This window comes from Artibeus jamaicensis, unplaced genomic scaffold, assembly GCF_021234435.1.
Source record: "Artibeus jamaicensis isolate MK-2021 breed Jamaican fruit bat unplaced genomic scaffold, CSHL_Jam_final contig_387, whole genome shotgun sequence".
In the NCBI taxonomy this organism is placed as follows: domain Eukaryota; kingdom Metazoa; phylum Chordata; class Mammalia; order Chiroptera; family Phyllostomidae; genus Artibeus; species Artibeus jamaicensis.
Genome location: NW_026521812.1, coordinates 7,100,423 through 7,120,668, shown reverse-complemented (window position 1 = coordinate 7,120,668; position 20,246 = coordinate 7,100,423). Strand labels below are relative to the sequence as shown.

General features: G+C 36.2%; 1 protein-coding gene across 5 annotated transcripts in view; it reads left to right on the top strand.

The window, feature by feature from the left end:
* Positions 1-20,246, top strand: part of LAMA2 (laminin subunit alpha 2) — a 511,376-nt gene that overhangs the window by 415,769 nt on the left and 75,361 nt on the right. For all 5 annotated transcript variants that reach the window (XM_053664793.1, XM_053664792.1, XM_053664790.1 and 2 more), the window contains 2 exons: positions 8,281-8,383; positions 19,735-19,851. In XM_053664793.1, coding sequence (XP_053520768.1) covers positions 8,281-8,383; positions 19,735-19,851 — 220 coding nt within the window. The remainder of the gene's footprint in view (positions 1-8,280; positions 8,384-19,734; positions 19,852-20,246) is intronic.

The following is a 20,246-nucleotide window of genomic DNA, read 5'->3' as shown; positions in this document are numbered from 1 at the left end:
AGGCATTTCTAATAAGTGTTTGTTTAGAAATATGGTAATGCAATCTCTTCAGCCTGTCTTATTTAATATTTACTTTGTGTAATTGGATGAACCAAAATACATAAAAAACTCTTGCAAGGTCATTTTTGAGTTTTTATATCCTACATAGAGAACTGGGCAAATATTAGCAGAGTACATATTACATTCAAAAGGCCCCATGAAATACTCATATAGCCATTCAGGCTGTGAACTTTGACTCCCATACACCTTCTGTTTTATCCTGTCTCCACTGCTGAGAAGCCAAACAGTAATGTCGACTGCTTATTAATATCTATAGTCACTGGCATTTAAATTTTATATCAGTGTGGTAGTAATGGCAAAATGATATGAATGCATAATTGATATAATTGAATTTGCTAAGAAAGCTAGTAAGCATTTCTTCTTCTACATCAACAATTCAGCGGCTTATCTACTACCTGAGTGATTCACACAATAGCAACAATGAAAAAGTCAGTGAGGATCTAAGTAACCTAGAGAAATACTGAATTCGTGTATGAAAACAGTGTTCATTAAGCCACCTGACTTTAGTGATTTTCTTTGTACAGGGTACACTCATTGGAGTCAGCTTGAAAAAATCTATTGGAAACAGAGAAGCAAACTGCTACTTAGGATTCAGCATTAGGCATATTTGAAAATTTAGTACCAAATGTTAAAAGTCAAAGTGTGTGTCATTAGTCAGGACTTAGAAAGTCTTTGTATGATGCTACAATGCAACAGAAATCTGCTATTTAGGATTTCCACCTGCAGTGGGATAATTAGGAGGTGAAGTTGCCATGTTGAGTTTGATTCTGGACATTAACTGGAAGGAAAACCTGTCCCTTCTGAGGATTCTGTGTAACTCGGCAGACACGTCTCTATTGCCTTGACTCAAAATCAGGAGTCCTTGTGCTGCCCTCCCATCCACCCCCAGCAGCTTGTCTGGCCCCTGCCTCTGCAGCCAGCCAGTGGCATCCACGTTGCCAGAGCAACGGCTGTCCTACCACCATGGGTGAGAACCTGTTCTTACTTAGTTACAGATTTCTAAATCCTCTTTTGGTTGTCTTTTTCAGTATTATCTAGCTGAATACTCAGTCACTAATACTAAATTGTCATGATTTTGAGGGTTTCCTATTTCATCCCTGAGTCCCCTTTGTGTGCTAAGGCCCTTTCACTCTTCAGAGACTCATTGGACCCCTCTCCCACCTTAGGACACAGTGAGCAAGGCCAGGATCACAGCCTTCCCGCAGATTTCGGACCAAGGACAGCACTGTGGCTTGTTTCCTCCCTTTTTTCTTTTCTCTTTTTAGTGATTGTAAGTTTGGTTAATGTTGTTTTATTATATCAAAGTATCACAGGAAGACATAGGCTTCAAATAACCTGCATTAAATTCTATTTTTAACACAATTAAAGAGTATTTTTAATCTGTTTATAATCACAAACTGACTTTTTTCTTGACTCACTTTTTAGTCACTATTTTAGTTTAATATCCTGTAGTAGTTTTGAAACATAAGTTATAGTAAAAGACATTTAAAATAAATACACATTTTCTTATTTTAAAATTTTGTATGACCTTTTTTTAATGATTACAAAAGCAGTTTGTGTCCATTACAGAAAACTAGGAAATGCAGACAAGAGGGAGAAAATGTAAAATGTGCATAGTCCCACCAAACACAAATACTTTTAAAGTGTTGTTTAGCTGTCCATACATTTCTTATGAAAATAGTTTACAAAGGGTAATTTTATCTGTTTTATAGCTTAATGTGTCAATATTAAATGCACATTTTTTTAATTGTATTTATTTATCTTGTGAGAGAAGGAAAGGGAGGAAGAAACAGGGGGAGAGAAACACATGCGCCCACAACTGGGAACCTGGCCCGCAACCCAGGCCTGTGCCCTGACTGAGAATGGAACCAGTGACCCTCTGGTTCCTAGGCCAGCACTCAATCCACTGAGCCACATTAGCCAGGGCTAAATGCATATTTTTTATATTCTCAAATTTTTAGAATGTATATGATCTAAATTCTACCATTTCTTCTGAGAATTTTATTATAGTAAGAAAGTTCTCCCTGATTTTTATCAACAGTTTAATATACGTTTCTTTGATGAGTACATTACATGAACACATTGCAGCTAATGACCAGCCCTTACATATACCCCTGCACATTTTGAAATGTTTTCTTTATTAAAAAGATTCTAAATTTAGCTGTAGCTCATGTGGCTCAGTGGATTCAATGCTAGCTTGCAAATCAAAGTATTGCTGGTTCGATTCCCAGTCAGGGTACATGCCTGGGTCCCCAGTGGGGGGCGCGTGAGAGGCAACAGCACGCTAATGTTTCTCTTCCTCTCTTTCTGCCTGCCTTCCCCTCTCTAAAATAAATATATAAAATCTTTTAAAGAAGGATTTTAAATTTAAAATCACATGAGTTATATATTATCTCAGAATATTATGCTCTTCAGAAATGTTTAAGACTCATGTTCTAAAAATATTATTTCATAATGAATAGGTCATAAATTATGCTGTTCAATATTAATTACTTCTTTCTTTAAAAAGCAAAAACATGTCCTGGCTGGTATAGCTCAGTGGATTGAGCACGGGCCTATGAACCAAAGAATCAGTTCGATTCCCAGTCAGGGCACATGCCTGGGTTGCAGGCCAGTTCCCAGCAGGGGACGCACAAGAGGCAACCATATGCTGATATTTTTCTCCCACTCTCCTTCCCTTCCCCCTCTGTCTAAAAATAAATAATTTTTTTAAAAAGTAAAAACAAAAACAAAAAAAAACATTCTGTATCTTTCCTTAGAGCCAACTCTTTTGATGAATTTAGAAAATTTGGCTCTACTAAAAAGTTTTTTGAGGACCAATTTAAAAAAGAATAGAAAGTGATGTAAACAATAACTTTCAAATTTACTTATTTAAATAATAAATCCCTGGGGTGCAGGTTTACCATCCTGAACACTTACCTTCAGGCTTTATCCTCACATCTTCTCCAAGCAGAGCCCCTCTGACGATGTTTAGATGTCTCTGTGTTCCGTTATGGTAGTAACCACCTTCTTTATAAAGGACTTTTTGCTTTTCTTCCCATTTCTCTGTAGTTCCGTGAGGAAGGGCAGAGTCTTTCCCTCTTTGAGTAATCAGAGCTTACTCCAGTGCTTGAGACTGCTAAAAACTGTTGTGGGGTAAATTAATCAGTTCATTCATCTATTAATCAGTGATGTGATCCTTTAACAAGAGTCACTATAAATATTTAATAAATTGTAAGAAGAACAAAACTAAGATGTCGGAAAAGCTATTTAAGTGCCAAACCCTGTGTTAAAACTTTCTAGACATATTTGTCTGTATCATTCCTTCTTTAATTATCTTATATTATTTCATATTCTATAAATAATTACTAGCAAAATACACAATAATTTATATATAATATTTTATTATGTGTGATTCTATAAGTTTTTATCTAATTTGTATATAATGTATATATACATATATACACACAGAGAGAACTTATAAAAATACAATCTCTAAAAACAGAAACAACATGTCTTGCAACTCTAAAAACCTCATTTATATTTCACATATGCTGTAGACACAGCTCAGAAACTCAGATGTGATGCTTATAAATATGTATGAAGTATAATTAGCTTGGAAAATGCTTCTTCATCACCTGTTCTGATAGTGTTGATGTGCTTCAGTGCCTTACTCGGCAGTGTTGGGGAAAGAACTCTCCAAATTCCAATGAGCTGCAACAGTTCTGTTCATCCATAACATGTTGGTGTGTTTCTGTTGTAAGGCTTGTCTTTGAAACCTGGATTGTTGGTATGCTGCTCATAACTTACAGGTGTATGCCATCAGCCCTTTAATATTTAGCAGTGCTTCACAAAACATTGCAACCTGTGTCCCTTGAACCCAAACGTTTCACTTCCACTGCCCTTGCCTGAGGTTACTACTCTCTTGTTTCTGGTCTGTGCTATTACAATAGCCAACAGATGCATCCTTGTCCTTCCATATAGCTGCACAATTCATCTTCGTGGACCGAGGCTCTGATCACACGCACCTATGCAGAAATGTCCAATGGCTCAACATTGCTTCTTGTCCTGTTTCCTCCGTTGGATATTTACACTTTTCTGAAATTGACACTAATCCACTTCACAGCTTAAGTTCTTCACCCTGTCCTTTATAAGCTCTACAGTCTTTTGCAACTGAAATAGTTGTCTCTTATCCACATATCAAATTCCCAGCCTCCTTGCTTTTCCTGACCTTATTGCTACTGTATCTGAACAAGAATTGGTTGACTAAGGATCCAGGAAGAAATCACTGGCTTCCTGGAAAGCAAGAAAAGGAAGATGACTGGAAGCAAAAGACAGAAGATATTGATAAATGCAAGAAAATAGCAAATTAGCAGCAGGGAAGTCTATCAATAGATGGACTTCAGTCAGAGCTTGGCCATGTTGCTGGATGAAGGTGCAAGGGTCCATTGGAAGATCAATAAGTTGATAATTATCCAGGCAGACTAATCAAAAAATTCAGAAAAGTCAGCAATATCTAATATCAGGAATAAAGGGAGTGTAATCACTACAGTTTCTGCAGATAGTAAAGGTTAATAAAAGAATATTATAAACAACTTGATGCCAAAATTCATCAATTTGAATGAAATGGACAAATTCTTTGAAAATCACGAGATTCAAAGAAATACACGAAAATCATCATAATTCACAGATAAATAACTTGAAAAGAACAGACTCATAGATAGAGAACAGATTGACAGCTCTTGGGGGGTTTGGGAGTGAAGGGATTGAGAAAAAAGGACTCATGGACGCAGACAACAGTGTGGTAATTGCAGAGAGGAGAGGGCGGGTGGAGGTGGAAGAGGGTGTATGGGAGAGAAATAGTAATGGAAAAAATACAGTAAAAATAGACTATTAAAAAACAAGTGAATAACTCAAATAGCCCTATATTCCTTAAAGAATTTAATTTATGCTTAAAAACACTCACACACACACACACACACACACACACACAGATTCAGTTCCAGATGATTTATTTCTATGTTAAATTCCAATAAATATCTAAGGAAAAATAATAATTTCTTCAGAGAATTGAAGGGGAGAAGATATGGCTCACATCACTCTGTGAGGCCAGTTACTCTGGTACAAACCAGACAAAAACATTACAAAAAGTTGAAATGTATTGGGTACAAAAATTCTTGACAATGTTAAATCCAACCACTTATTAAGACAAGCTGCAAACTAAGGGGATATAGTTGGTAATTACATATCTGATAAAAGATTTATATTTAGAGTATGCATAAATATCTTTCAAAACTCAATAAGAACAAATAACCCAATAAAAATGAATAAAATATTTAAACAAACGATTCACCTAAAAAGATGGTAAATAAGTAACGGTATGTGAAAATATGTTCAACATTATTACTCACAAGGAAAATTTAAATTAATACCAAAATGATGTACTCACCTATTAGAATGTCTAAAATATGAAAACACTGACTATATGAAAAATTGGCAAGGATGTGGATAAATATAACTGCTGGAAGAAATTTGGAAAAAGGTTGGTCAATTCTTAAAAACTTAAACATACACCTTCCATATCATGTAGCCCATTCACTTCTAGTGTTCACTTCAAAATAAATGAAGGCATATGTTCATATAGAGATTTGAACACATTCATATATATATATATTCTGTTTAGAATAGCTAAAGCTAGAAATAATCCAAATGTCCAGCAACAGGTGAATGAATAATTAGATCGGGGCCTATCTATATAAATTTTTAAAACGGATCATATTTCTTTTGGAGGGAGGAGGATTTCAAGGGTCTTTTATTGTAACAAACAAGACATATAACATAAAATTTATCATCATAAGTATTCTTAAGAGTGCAGTAGTGTCAACTCTATACATGTTTTTGTGCAACAGATTTCTATACTTTCACTTTGCACAATGGAAACTCTACACCCATTGAAGGTGTCCTCGTTTTCCTTTCCCATCAACAAAAGAAATCAGATACACATGGGTAAATCAGATGCACACACAATGTGGGTGCATGTCAAAATAATTACACTTAATGAAAGCAGCCAGACAAAGGAAGAGTATATCCTGGATGATTCCATCGATATAAAATACTATAAATCACTCATAGTAGTGGGGAACAGATGAGTGCTTGTGTGGTCAGGAGGGGAAGACCAGGAGGGGTAGAAGGAAGGGAATAAAAAGAATTGATGGAAGTGTTCTCTACTTTGTGGTGATGGTTTCAGCTTATGTGAAAACTTATCAAATTGTAAATTGTAAATATGTCAGGTTTATTTATGCCTTAATACAACTTTTGACAAATCTAAAACAAGCAGAGAAAAATAGATATTGGACATCATTGTCATTCAGCAATTTTCACAGCTCAGAATGTAGCCTCTTTCTATGTCATTGGGCCCTTCTCCCTCTTTTTCTCTCTCTTTCCTTTTCCCCTATGCCTCACTTTGCATATCCAAGGTTAGCTTTAAAATTTTGGCTGTTAATTTTTGTCAGATCGTTTCTGTGCAAAAGCATTCATACCTCAAGGTTATAAGGAAATTTCTCTCTCTTTCTGTCCTGTTCAGTCTAGTCTCGTGAATGACCCCTAGTACTGTGATATGCAGAATTATTTCCTAAAACCTACTCTCTCCCTATTCAAACTGACTCCAGCTCCTGAGCTTCAAATCTCTTCTCTTCACTTGTGCGTTTTCTCTTTTCTCCTTGTCAGACAGAGTATCAGCTGTCACTTCTGCTGTTTCCAAGTGCCTTTGAGAGAATTTTTGTCCTCCTTTTTTGTAATTTCTCCTTTCTAACTTGTTTTGATTCAGAAAACTTGTTACCAAGGAAGTAAGAATGGCATATAAATTTGGAACGAATACAGAACCTGAGTGGGTAATTGAGGTTTATTTTTTTAATAAGGTACATTGCATTTGTGGCATTTATATTGGCACTCTTGCTTTTTTTCCAAGATAAATGCCACTTAATGCAATGTTATTGTATCTAACTTCCAAAAAAAGCTATAAGACCAATAATTTCTGTGTTTTCAGTTAAAGAGACTCTTCATTTTCCATAGAATAATTTATTAGATTTACCATCTCTTTTCCAAATGCTGGATATATATGCACAATGTCCCTTTTATTTATAAAGATGTTTCCAATATGTTCATTTGTAGATATCATAGCATTCTACAATCAATCTGTTCTGTGAGCAATAGATTATTTAAATGAAAGCTGTTGGTATAACAACTTAAGATAAATTTTGCTATAACAGTATAAAATTCTGTAATCTTTCCTAGTCTAATGCTCAAATAATGTGACTGATGCAAGAAAAAATGTTATTAAGTCCCTGCAAATATCTTTGAAGAGTTTTATGTCTAGGGTTACCTGAATTCAGATTTACAATTTCAACAGTAAGTGTTTAGCATTCTCTAGCTCTTCCTGCACCCTGAAACACTTTCCCAGTTTCAAATTTAACATAAGATCTTATTTGATCTTTCTCTTGGTATAATGTATTATGTAATGATCGCTGAGGAGCAAACACTATTAAAATGGGTAACTAGACATTAAAAGTAAATTATTCTTTTTCCATACCATTCTATTATCTTTGTGTCACCTCTTTTAATCTAAGGCTCAACAAAGACACTATGCTGAGAGATGATTGTGGTTCAGAGATTGTCATTTAGAAGATTTTGTTTTGCCATAGTACTTTGAGACACGTTTAAAAAAGGAGCGATGTTCTTTCTCATTTCAACACCTAAGGGACAGGAAATGCTCCTCCCCCATGATGCAAGTGAAATGTGCTTAGGGGTGAAGTCAGTGGATGTGTTTAGATGTTAATTTGCTTGACTGTTCTTCAGCCCTTGATAACACTGACCTGGCATATCCTTGCAACATTGCCAGACATCATGCTTTCAGATACTTCTTTATCTCTTCATTTCCATAATATTATGCAACCATAGTCTCACTTCGTCCTCTCCGGGATCTCAGGTTACCTTGCCACCTCACTTTCTCTACGTGTCCTTTAAATTTTTGGAATTCTCAGGGTTCTCTTCAAGGCCTTCCCTTCTCCTAATAAAAAGTCTACTAACTTTAAACACCAATACATACTGTTAACTATTATTCTAAATCTGTAGTCCAGAATGGTTTCCTGAAAGTAAACTCTGTGTAACAACTACCTGCTCCTTACAGATACGTCTCCATAATTCTATGGTTTTGGATGTCACACCTTTTTATTCTCCCTCCAGGCAACAGGTCCTCAGGGTTCATTAAAGGAAGATGCCAAAGGATCTCTTCAGAAAAGCTTCGGGATTCTTAATGAAGCCAAGAAATTAGCAAATAATGTGAAAGGTTAGTGACCCATTTTGATTATTATTTTCAGGTCAGGTGTAGTTACAATTGGTAAGATATTTTGTTACATGATTAGAAAAATATTATAGTTTCAGCATAATTTCTATTACTGTTATCTGGATTTCATGCAAGTGAACTATCTCACCAATTTTACAATATTTTGTCTTCACTTTCATTTTGCATTGGGTAATATTTTATCATTTTAAACCTAATTTTTAAAGCATCATTGTATCTATATCTAAAGTTTAGTGACTTTTAAGAGAAAGTGTGATAAAACTTTAACCACACAAAATCCCATTTTCTTCTGCCTTAAGAAGTCTTAGTCACAAAGGAATGAATTAGGCAGATATAGCATAAATGCCTCATCATCCTTTCTTTTTTATTGAACTACCTTCTGCCAGACTTTCAAGATTTAGCTCAAATGTTATCTTCTCTAGAAAACCTAACCCCACTTAAACCCCATCTAAATGACATGCCCCATCTTTGTTCATCATATCTTTCTCATAGGCTTCAAACCACTACAACCACGGGCATGCATTTCATTTTCATGAGAATAAACACAAGATCTTTTTAACTATATTTCTAGTGTATAACATCACTACTCAAATCAGGAAATAAGCATGGTTTTTAAATTAAAAAATGATGTCTGTCTTTACTAACCTTAGAAAGAGAAAGGGTTTTATACTCATGTATATTTGTTTTTCTCTAAACATAGTCCATGGCCTCCAATAAAGGCTGTTATGGAATTACAAGTTTTGTCTCCAGCATAGATGGTACCTTGATAGTAAAATGCTTTTGACTGTGTATCACTGGTAAAACAAAACTTTATATATATATATATATGATTCTGTGCAGGAGACTGCTCTTATTATAAGCTGAAGAGTAACTATAATGAGTCAAGACCTGTTTTCCTTTTGGACAAATTGAGTTGATCTCATGACTTTTGGTCACTTTCCCTATCCAATGTCCTCACTAGAGCTGCAGCTAGGGTGAGATAAATAAGGTGAGTTATGCAGGCGCAGGGCGAGATCCTGTTTTTTACTTAAGATTTTAATGTTTTGTTCACCATTGATATTTTTTAATTAATTTCAATTTTTAAGTGTGTCAAAGTCATTTTTATCTTGAACACTGAGTTTTTTGGTTCCCCCTTCAAATTCTACACTGGAGGAGAATGCCTCAGTCACCTCAACCTGCTCCCTGCCCTGTCCTTGGCTCTATTATAAAAATGAAGAAAGAATCTCCTTTTTAGGAATTTTTTCAAGGGAAAAAGAAACCTAAGGGTAGGCATTGTAGAACAAGTTAGGAGCCAGAAATGTTCATTAGTTTAAATGTCCCTTTTTGTACTTCAGGTAGTACATTATTTAAAGCAATGAAACCCACAAACTATTCAAGTCATAATTCCTCCAGAAATCCAAGCCAACCCCTGACAAAGATGGGAATGTTTTCTTGCTACATTATGACATTGCTCTGATTTGTGGCCAATTACAGAAGTTATACAATGGCTGTTAATCAGGGAAATGCCATATATCACCACCAGGACCTGCTGAAATAGGCCCACAGAGCAACACTCTTGACAGCAGCTGTTACAATAAAGGTTTAGTCATTTCTCTCTCTATGGCACCTCAAGTTAGAAGGAATAAAAATTGTGAGGCCAGTACAAGGTGTATCCTCCATATTCCTAATGTTTTACTCAGTTTAATTCAGTACAATCCAGTCAGTTTGTACATTTTAGTCACGAATGACTTAATGCTGCTCTCTTGCCATTTTCGTGCCGTGCTTGCCTTGAGAGAGTTTGGACTTGCTGGGAGTGATTTGTTTTACTTGTAATTTTTGCATATACATTTGTTAAAAATGAATCTGCCCTTGTGTTCACTTCTGATTTGAAGTCAGTCTACATTAGGCTGATTGAATGTCTGTAGAGACAAAAATCGTTTTTTGATGGATATGGGGCTTGGTACTAATTGATGACCATGAGTTAGGAGATGAATTAACACTACTTTTCAGGCTGACAAGAAATTTTGTCAATAAAATAGCCAGTTGAGGTTCTTACACAGTATGAACAGGTTGTGGGGGGGCTCCACCCATAGAGCCCCCTCCCACCCAGTCTGCACAAATGAGAATAAGTCTACCAAGACATGATCTGCTTGGGGAGGAAAGGCAACCAGTCTCTCAGAGGAGAAGGGCCTTGAGCCTATTCCTCAATGAGCTTTTATTGGCTTTAATTTGCATAGAAATACAGGGTGTGAAGCTCCTCAGTCATTGCCAGGTGATAATCATAAAACAATAGATAACATTCAAAGAACTGTGAGGGCTTATTCTGAGTCAGGGTCAGATTGCTAAAGGGCCATAAAACTTTGAGAAACAAACTCCTTTTATCTTTGGACCCTTATTGAAAAATTGAGGGCATTCTCAGCAAAGCAGGTTTCACAGGATTTTATGTATTCTTTCTTAGGCCTGATTGCCCTCAGGGAACCTATTTCTGCCCAGGGCTGTACTGCCCTCCAGAATTGTTTCAGGCTTAGGTCAGGCAGTGGAGGTAAGACAACCATTAGGAGACTTCTTACAGACAGAATAAGGACTCAGGCTATGACAAAGCCGAGGGGTGAGAGTCCATCACCCCCTTTTTCTATAGCCCCTCAAGTACTTCCCTGTTGGCCCCATCATGACTGTGCCTCTTAGGTCATCCCTCCCTTGAAAAATCTTACCCATCATTGGCTAACCAGTCATCCACCCAGGGCCAAGCAGGATGAAGTAAAAGGGGCAGAGGGAGCACCCCTGCTGGGAAAATAAGCTTTGTCTCCTTAGAGGTCTATGATCCCAAGGCCTGAGCCATAGCGGGTTACAGCTTCTGAAAGCAGGAAGGGTGGTTCCCAACACAGGACAAGGGATGAAGTTGAGGGCAGTACATTACAAGCCTGAGAATACTAAGATTTTACAAGTATATACCTTATCACATATAGAGTAACTTTTCAATTTTATTTACTTCTTAATTTATCCTGAATGTTTGTCTTTGCCCAAATTAAGTGAAATTATTTAATTACTTAGGAACAAACAGATAACATGTCTTTGAAATGGATGGCATTCACATGAGATAAAAATATTTATTCCCACACCCAAAAATATTGAATCAGTGGATCACATCACATGTGGTGCTGTCCAACACAGAACAGCACCAGAATTACTCCAAGATTAATTTTTTATCCAGGAAATCAATATTTTCCTGCTATACTGAAATCCTCCAAACACTCAGTCATTCAGTCCAGACAGTTATATCAGAAAGGTTCTGCAATCGTGACTGTAATACACTTGCAATTACTGACCTGTTAAGTTTCTGTGTCATTATTTTAGATTGCAAAAGGAGAGTAAACAGAGATAGTACAGTGATGTTAAACTAAGTATGATACACAGGTTAAATTTTGGCTAAGGCATTCTCTTATTATTAAAGGTACACTCCTTTTGAATTCACATACTACCATTTGCTAGAATGAGACTTTCCATAAGTAAGCATGTGGAAGACAAACAAGATCTGTCCCATTGATTAAAAGAAAGAAAGTCTTTTAGAATATATGGGTGAGATCAAGTGTAGATCCTCAAGCCTACCATAGTCCAGGGAACGGAGCAATGTTCTTTTGTGGAAATTGCTGATACGGAGTTGTAGTTCCTCCTTTGGAGTGTGAATAGAGAAAATGAAGAAAATAAAACTAGGTCAGACTCACTTTAGGAGTTAAAGTGGAAAGCAGAAAAACACTGGCAAACATGAAAAGGTGAGAACTACTGAAACCAAAGAGTACTTGTCTTACTTAGCAGTGTACAAGTTCAGTCTCCTTTAGAGTACCTTGCTGACCCAAACGGAACAGACATACAGATGCACGCCAGGTTTTAGAGCTCGTCTGAGAGGAACCAGACGCAGTTTTGATGTCTGGTCATTTGGTTTCTCATCCCACTGGCTGCAGAGAGGAATCCCCTCTCCCTTGATGTCTTAAGTCTTTCAACATCCTGCCACAGACAAATGCCCTTCCTTCCTCTCCTCAGGCTTCCTACTATGACCCTCCACTTGGAGGAAGAACGTGTTCAGTTGCAGTGAAACAGTTATTGAGGGCCCATCAGACCCTGTGCCCGTGTTGAACAAGGTCTAATTTGGCACTTTTGCATCAGGACAGGGTTTCTTAGTAACAAGTGTCTGTATGAACACATTAAGCAGTCTCAGAGGTCCGCAGGCATGGTCACTCCTCCACAAGTCAGGGAAAAAGAAGCAGTCAGAAATAGGATGCGTCCCAAGCTCATGACAGTAACTGAGGAAAGGAATGCAGAGGAATGACAGGAAAGTAGGCGAGACATGCAAAAGGTGGAAAGACAGTGTGGCAACCTGGTCAAATGTAGTGACAGTTGTCCTGGCACAGGCGCACAGCTCTCGATTTCGCCCAGCTTTACTCCTGGCACAGCTGCTATTGCTTCTGTTGCATCTCAGGAGCCTGCTCTGGCTGTTGTTGCATCTCAGGAGCCTGAGCATTGACTCAGGCAGCAGGCTCTTTAGAAATTCCATTATTAAGAAGATGAAGGACTGTAGATCTTAAAAAGTTATAGTAAAGTGACTTGAGGAAAATCGTACGTCTTTATGCTCTTAAAATATTCAAAAATAAAAATATAATGTATTATAGTGAAATGAATAAATGATAAAGAGTAATCATATAGTTTAGTGAAGCTGGCTGCCTGTAGTATGTAAAAACAGTCATGTAAGTTAAAGAAATATTAACAGTTTGACTAAACCTCATGTATGTAGTAGAGCTAATAGTTTAGACCTGACTAATAGATTAGTCTGACTCCAAAGTTGGTGCTTTTAACCACTGCTGGACAGAAAACTCTGGGTTTCTGCCATGGTCCAAAAGGTAACACATTAACATTCATGGCCCTGACAAATGTTTGATAAATGAATGAATAAGTGGATGAATACCTGAGAGTAGAAGGAGTCTCTCATTATCAGGAAGGTCAAAATCAAGGTTTCCATGTGACCCCATATAGATCCTTGGCCTATTCCAAACTTTCTGTGTCAGGACTACAAGTAGAATCACTGCAGAAATTAACCTATTCTCCCTTCTGAAAAGAGGGTCTGGAACAATGAAGCACATTTGTAGGAAACAGAAGTTATATGGATTAATGAAATTTTGTTTTACAAAGAAATCCTAAAGAGTGAGTCTTTCTTCATTTTTTTGTAAAGGAGCAGATGAGAAGTGATAATGAGTCTATACAAGTAGTGGTTCATAATAAGACAAATGTCACGGAAATAAAAAAGTTTGTTGCAAAATATTATCTAGATGGCAATTTGGTGGTTGAGTATATTTAACCAGACTTTCAAAATTAATAGCAGGTCTACAGATTTCATCCTTGTAAATGAGGTATTTTCTCAAAGTATTTATTTGTGCCCTGTTCATATTAAGACAAAATAAAATTTCATTTGAAGAACTTAATTAGATTATTTGAATAGTCAACTAAAGTATCTCTGCTAAATCTGAAAATGTCACTCTTGTAGTTAGTTGAAAATGAGGACCATATACATATGTTTAGAAACTATAAAAGGGGAATAAGCAAAATTTGTTCTGGACCGGGCAGTTTAAATAAAGTAGAAAGTGACTTATAGATAACATTATTAAGAACTGGCCAATACAGCAGGGCAATTATCAAACCAATGCAAATTATCAAACTACTGTGAATGACTTTGTTACCATTTACTAACTGCCTATGATAAACCCAATGCTTTCTTATGTATCCTACCATTGATTTCTCATATCAGTCATATGAAGGAAGGTGTTATTTTCACTTGATACATGTAAAAAGTAAGGGATAGAAGGCATTTTAACTAACATCTTCCAACTCTACAACCTTATTGATTTCATGGCACTACACTTTTTCTAAAGGCTAAGGTTTTGGAAAGGAAAACATTACTAATGACTAAAGAAATTATGTAACAGCTTTATTTTGATGTATTACATGGAATAGTTCAATATTATTAGTTCTAATTTAACTAACTGTAATCTCTAGCATAGTGTTAAGAACATGGAAAACATGAGTAAATACATATTATAAGTGGAAGCAACTTACAACTCTGTCTAGTGGATTTCATTCCAAATACCATATTTTTGAACTACAAGATGCATATTTTTCTTTTTCTTTCCTCCCCCCCAAATTTGGGAGGAATAATGGTTGTTAGATGCTGCTGTTGAGTTCCGTTTACATTTACATTGGTGAGATATTTTGTTATTTATATTATTAAATATTTTATTACATTTTTTGTTTCAATTTTTTTTCTCTATTTTTCTCCTCTAAAACCTAGGTGTGTCTTCTGGTCCAAAAAATATGGGTGTGTCTGTCTTGTCAATGGTTAGGCACCAAAGGGAAATAATACCATCAGGGCATGTGCACTGTCTACCTTTGCTGCCCTGCTTTTTTCCCGCACTTTATGAGCTTTGTCTCTGTCAAACCCAGTTCTGCACATTGGACATTCTAATGTGTGAGACGGGATCAGGAAGGGAGAACCAAAGCTGAAGAAGTTGTGTAGACAGCCTTTGAGATTTGGTGGCGTGACACCTACAGAGAAAATAATGAGAATGACTTAGCTACAGCTAATGGGCCCAAGAGCAGAAGAAATTGGGGAAATTCTACAAAATGTCATTGTGGATTATAAATTGGATCTTTTTCTTGATCTCCACAAATTGCAAGTAAAGAAGCGGGTTGGATTTTTTAAAAACTATCAGTGATTCTGTTTCTCAGACCATGTTCCATTTCAAACTGGACCTCCAGCATGTTCCCTTCCACTGGTTATACCTACACTTCACCTCACTTATCTTTTCACTTACAGCCACCTCAAGTGCTTCTTTCTCTATGTTTTCATTGCTATAGTTGTGTGAGATTTCTAGTTTAAAACATGGAATCTTTATCTATACACAACTTCTACTGACCTGTTTTTGTTGACCGAGCTATAGCGTGTATAGACTTGGTTTGAGATATTCTAGAAACTACTTCCAAAAATGACCAGAACCTAAGAAAGAATAATTTAAGAAGGAATCAGAATCAAATTGCTAAAACATAGAAATCAGGCCAGTCAGAGTATTTATATTTTGACTTTTTAGTACAGAAAGCAGAAGATCAAAATTACTGCTTTGGTGCTTGAAGAACATCACCAACAATGTTCTTCAGATCAGTCTTGCTGCAAAAGGATTGGCACGATTCTGATTTTGTCAGTGTTTGCTATCAGAATACATAGAACAGTTTAAACCAAGGGATGCCCTTTAAATTGATGTTTTTTTCATCATGCATGAGTGTCTTTCATGTCAGAACATTTTGAATACTTCATCATTTAAGCAATCAAATCTGATCAAGAAGCTAAGAACTGAAATTTATACTATTCCATTTCCTTAACTGATAAAGACTTTCAAGTTTATATCAAAAGAGCACCCCTTGAACTATTCTCAAGGAATTAATATAAATATCACAGTTATCATCAGACTGACTTAATTCCTGAAAGTACATTTTCATAGCCACTCCAAAGATTTTATTTTAGTCCAGACAATAAATATAACATAAGTTTTTAAAAAGATAAATTGCAATTGACAGAGGAGAAAACCTAATTTCTTAGACAGTACATTTTGAAGAATTAGCATTAAAAATAATATTTTAGTAACTGAAATAGGCATATTGATATTTTAAAGCCATGCTTTGCTGGAATATTTTACACTTTGTTTTTTAGTGAGATCAGGTCTTTGGCTTGGAACTTAAAAGAAGGTGCAATAAACAATATTATGTGCCCATATTGCTGTAGTATAGCAGTGGTTTCATCTGCCTGCCTGTAAAACTCTTACATGGAATGAAGTGGGTCATTAGTTAATGTATTCGGTATATCTTCTTCACATCAAAACACTGACAGTTGAGAATACTCTACCTTCACTTCCCTTCCCTACTCTTCCCAGATGAAAGGCAATAAATGAAGATTGTTCTCCCACTGCCAGAGACCTGCTCAGTTCCTCTGAAAACCCAGAGTAATGAACTCTAAAAAAGATGGGCACACAGTCAAATCAATGCTGTTTGGACTCTGTTCTGCTAGATGTAGTCTCTCCTGGTCTGCCCATTCTGGGTACCAGGAAGGTGAGGAAAATAACAGTCTTGGTGTTGGCAGCCTCCCATTGTTAAAGTTGCTTAGGTATATTTTTCAACTATTTTAAATAAAAGAACAAAAATATCTGCACAGAGAAGACAATTTAGCCAACACAATCAGGTATAAAATGAAAGGTCTTAGTACACTCCCTTCACACTATTAACTCCCTTACTTGTTTTGTTTCTACTTCCCATCTAAGTCAAGGTTCTCTGGTATGTTCTTCCCCACGTACCCACCACTGGACCCACCCTGCCCAATTTTTGTTTATGCATCAGTCTATTTATATCCTGCCTTGGTTATTTTCATAGAAAGGTCTTAAGAGTCTCTTTTTTTTTCATGTCAGCACCTACTCATCTAATTCTTTTTAAAAACTGCAATATACCACTGCATGAATATGTCATATTGATATAAAACATCCCCCAATACTAAGCTTATTTGCTATTATAAATAAATATTATATGAATATCCTGGGAGATATATATTGATATACTTCTACAAGTATATTTGTAGGGTACATTTCTGTGAGTAGAAATGCTGAGTCAAATATATGTCTATTCAAAATTCTAATTAACTTCTTAAATTGCTCTTCAAAAAAATGACAACAATTTGCACTTCTACCAAACTCTTGTGCACACTTGGTATTATCAAACATTAAACTTTTCCCAGTCTGATAGATGAAAAATGTTATCTCACTGTTCCTTGGCTTTATAATTCTTTAGTCATGGAAATGTCAGTTGCTTTATTTTAAGTCTGTGTTTATATTTTATTGTGAACTAAGATTTCTATATTTTGCTCATTATCTTTTGAAATGTGAAACGCTTTGCACAATTTGCACATTTGCCTCCCATTTTGCATTTAGGCAGTGTTAACCCTCTCTCAATCATTCCAATTTGACCACAGAAGGTCTGTCCAGGCAGTATCCAGTCATGTAATATGAAAAATAGAGACATTTGTTGAAGAAGATACAAGACACAAGAAACAGTGTACATAGGACAATGATGCCGCAGTTCTCTTTAAACTACACACCTTGGGACCTCACACAGTTCTCCCAATCCCTATCAGCTATTCCATCATATTTACCTGAATCTCATCGATGGTCAGAAATCTCTCCCCTTTCAAAGGTGATTTTAGTTTTGGGAAAAACCAGAAACCACAAGTGCCAAATCTGGTCAGTAGTGGGGCTGAGTCACCGGAGTGATTTGATGTTCCAAAAAAAAAAACTCTGCATGATGCATGTGATGCATGAGTGGGCGTGCTGTTGTGATGAAGCTGCCAATCACCAGTTGCCCATAGCTGTGGCCTTCTGAATCATCCAAATAGTTTCTGAAGAGGAATATTCAAACTTAATGCAAAATTTGATGCAGATTTGTTACTCTACTTGCTCAGTCACTTTGAATGTGATGGCCACACAGCACACATGCTCACTCAACAGCATCTACCACCCCCCACTGACTAGTGCAGTGAAGTGGTCCTTGTTCATGAATGTGCATTCCAGTCCACCCTCCTTGGCTGCCAGGTTACATCGATGTTGTGCAAACCATTCTCATCGTATCAACAGTGGCTGGACTTTTTCTGGGCAGACTTCATATATATATTGCTGATGTGAGGGTCATAAGATTTCCTTATCTGTAACCAATTATTTTGAGTAATAAAGGAGAAAGGAAGAGGAGAGAAAGGAAGGGGGAGCAAGCAGAGGTGGGGAAGAACACTCCTGCCTAATGTGTTGCACCAATCCTTGCTTGACCCCCAACCCTTGGTAAGATGCAGTAATTAAAAGCATAATTTCTGAAATGAGACTTCTTGAATTTGAATCACAATGCTGTCATTTAATAACCATGCAAATTTATAAAACTTACTTAAATTCTCTAAGCCTCAGTTTCCTCCTTGGTAAATTGGAGATGGTAATGGTGTATGCATCATAGAAGTTAGGATGGGAGGCTTAAGTAACCTAATCCAGCAAAGCCGACAAGCACTAACATGGAACGGACACAGGTTCAGCGGCTGCCAGTCATTCCTGACACTAAATGTTGGCCAGGTCAGATCAGGCAGAACCAGGGTGCTCCCTCCTTCCGTACTCAGTGTGCTTCTCCAATCATGGACTCTGCCTTCAACTTATGTTTTGCATTTCTGGGCAGTTAATTTCATCAATTACCAAGCATCTCCCAAGGGAGATGTTCAAGAAACAATCTGCTTTATTCAGTCAGGAGAGGTAAAAAGTATTGTGGGAAATGTAGAGTTTTTTACCTTTCATTTATTCAGTTCCACTGCTCACTAATAAACAATGTAAGAAAGAGAAAACAGAGTCAATATTCATATACATTTGGAGTTTGATACCTATCTAAGGTAAAGTGTTCAAATGAACATTCTTTTACCAGTAGATTAGATCTGTATTTTCTTCCTCTAAAACTTTTCATAACTTTTATTTTTTATATTATTACCCTCAGACACTGAACTGCTTAGTTATAAGCAGTATTATAATATTGCTTAGTATTATAATATGAACTAACCTAAAGTTCATATGATGTTGAGACCTAATGGAAAGAAACTGGAAATTTTACATTTATAATATTACATCTAGTAAATGACATTTTCAATGATAAAGAATGCATGCTAAAATAGCAAGAAATAAACTTACATAAAGCTTATTTGAAGGCAATTTGTACAATATGGTTTTCTCTATTAAAAAGTAGGACAGTTTAACAGGAATACATGAGAAATTGTTTTTCCATTCCTTTGATTTATTTTCATTTCAGACAAGTACTAATAAGTGATGTTGACTGAAATCGGGAGACTGTACATAACAATCCTATTGATTTGAGATTTTTTTAAAGCTAATCCAATGTTCCATTTGGGTAATATTTTTTTTTCACACGTGACAGTGCGAGTGATGGCAGGAGGACATCATCCCAAATGCAGTGTAAGACCGTTCTTTTGAAGTTTTTCCTCCATAGAAAAGAATCAAATCAAATCAGATACCAAGAAGACAATTGTTGAATGGCCCTACACACACATATTTTATGTTATACTCTGAAATGCATATTCTTATGGATAGATGCCAATAAATAATTTTAAATGAATTAAATTGATTGTCTTGCTTTCTGGAAACTTTGCATTACAATAACCTGAAATTGTATATCCAGGTATAAGCTCAGAGACCATTAAAATTGTTTTATCTTTTGTTGTTTGTTTTGTTTTCTGTTCACAGTAAATGATGACCATTTAAACGGCTTGAAAACCAGATTAGAAGATGCTGATGTCAGAAACAGGCATCTGCTGGGAGCCCTGAATGACACTCTGGGGAAGGTACTAGCAATTCCAAACGGTGAGCTTTCAGGACGCTGTAAATTGTGTCAGTTGTGCCAAACTTTTAAAGAATGTTTCATTTTCTAGCACTTTTTCTAACATTACACTTGTACTGTGGTCAGCATATTAAACACATTTCCTTATTAATTCTTCTTTGTGAGAATAAGAAACTAAACAATTCTTTATGCTGTGATATTCCTTATCGTTTGCTACCTTAACCAACATCCACAGGCCTATATAACAAAAAGGAAAACACAGCCATCTCATTACTGTATTTTTGTTTCATGGTTTAGCCCAGAAAGTCTTATTTTAGTAGAAAGTATAAAATCATACAGATGCTATTCTCTGAAACGTTGATGTACTACCACAAAATCGCAGGTTGTTACTGTGTCTGCATTAATAGGTGAGAGCCAA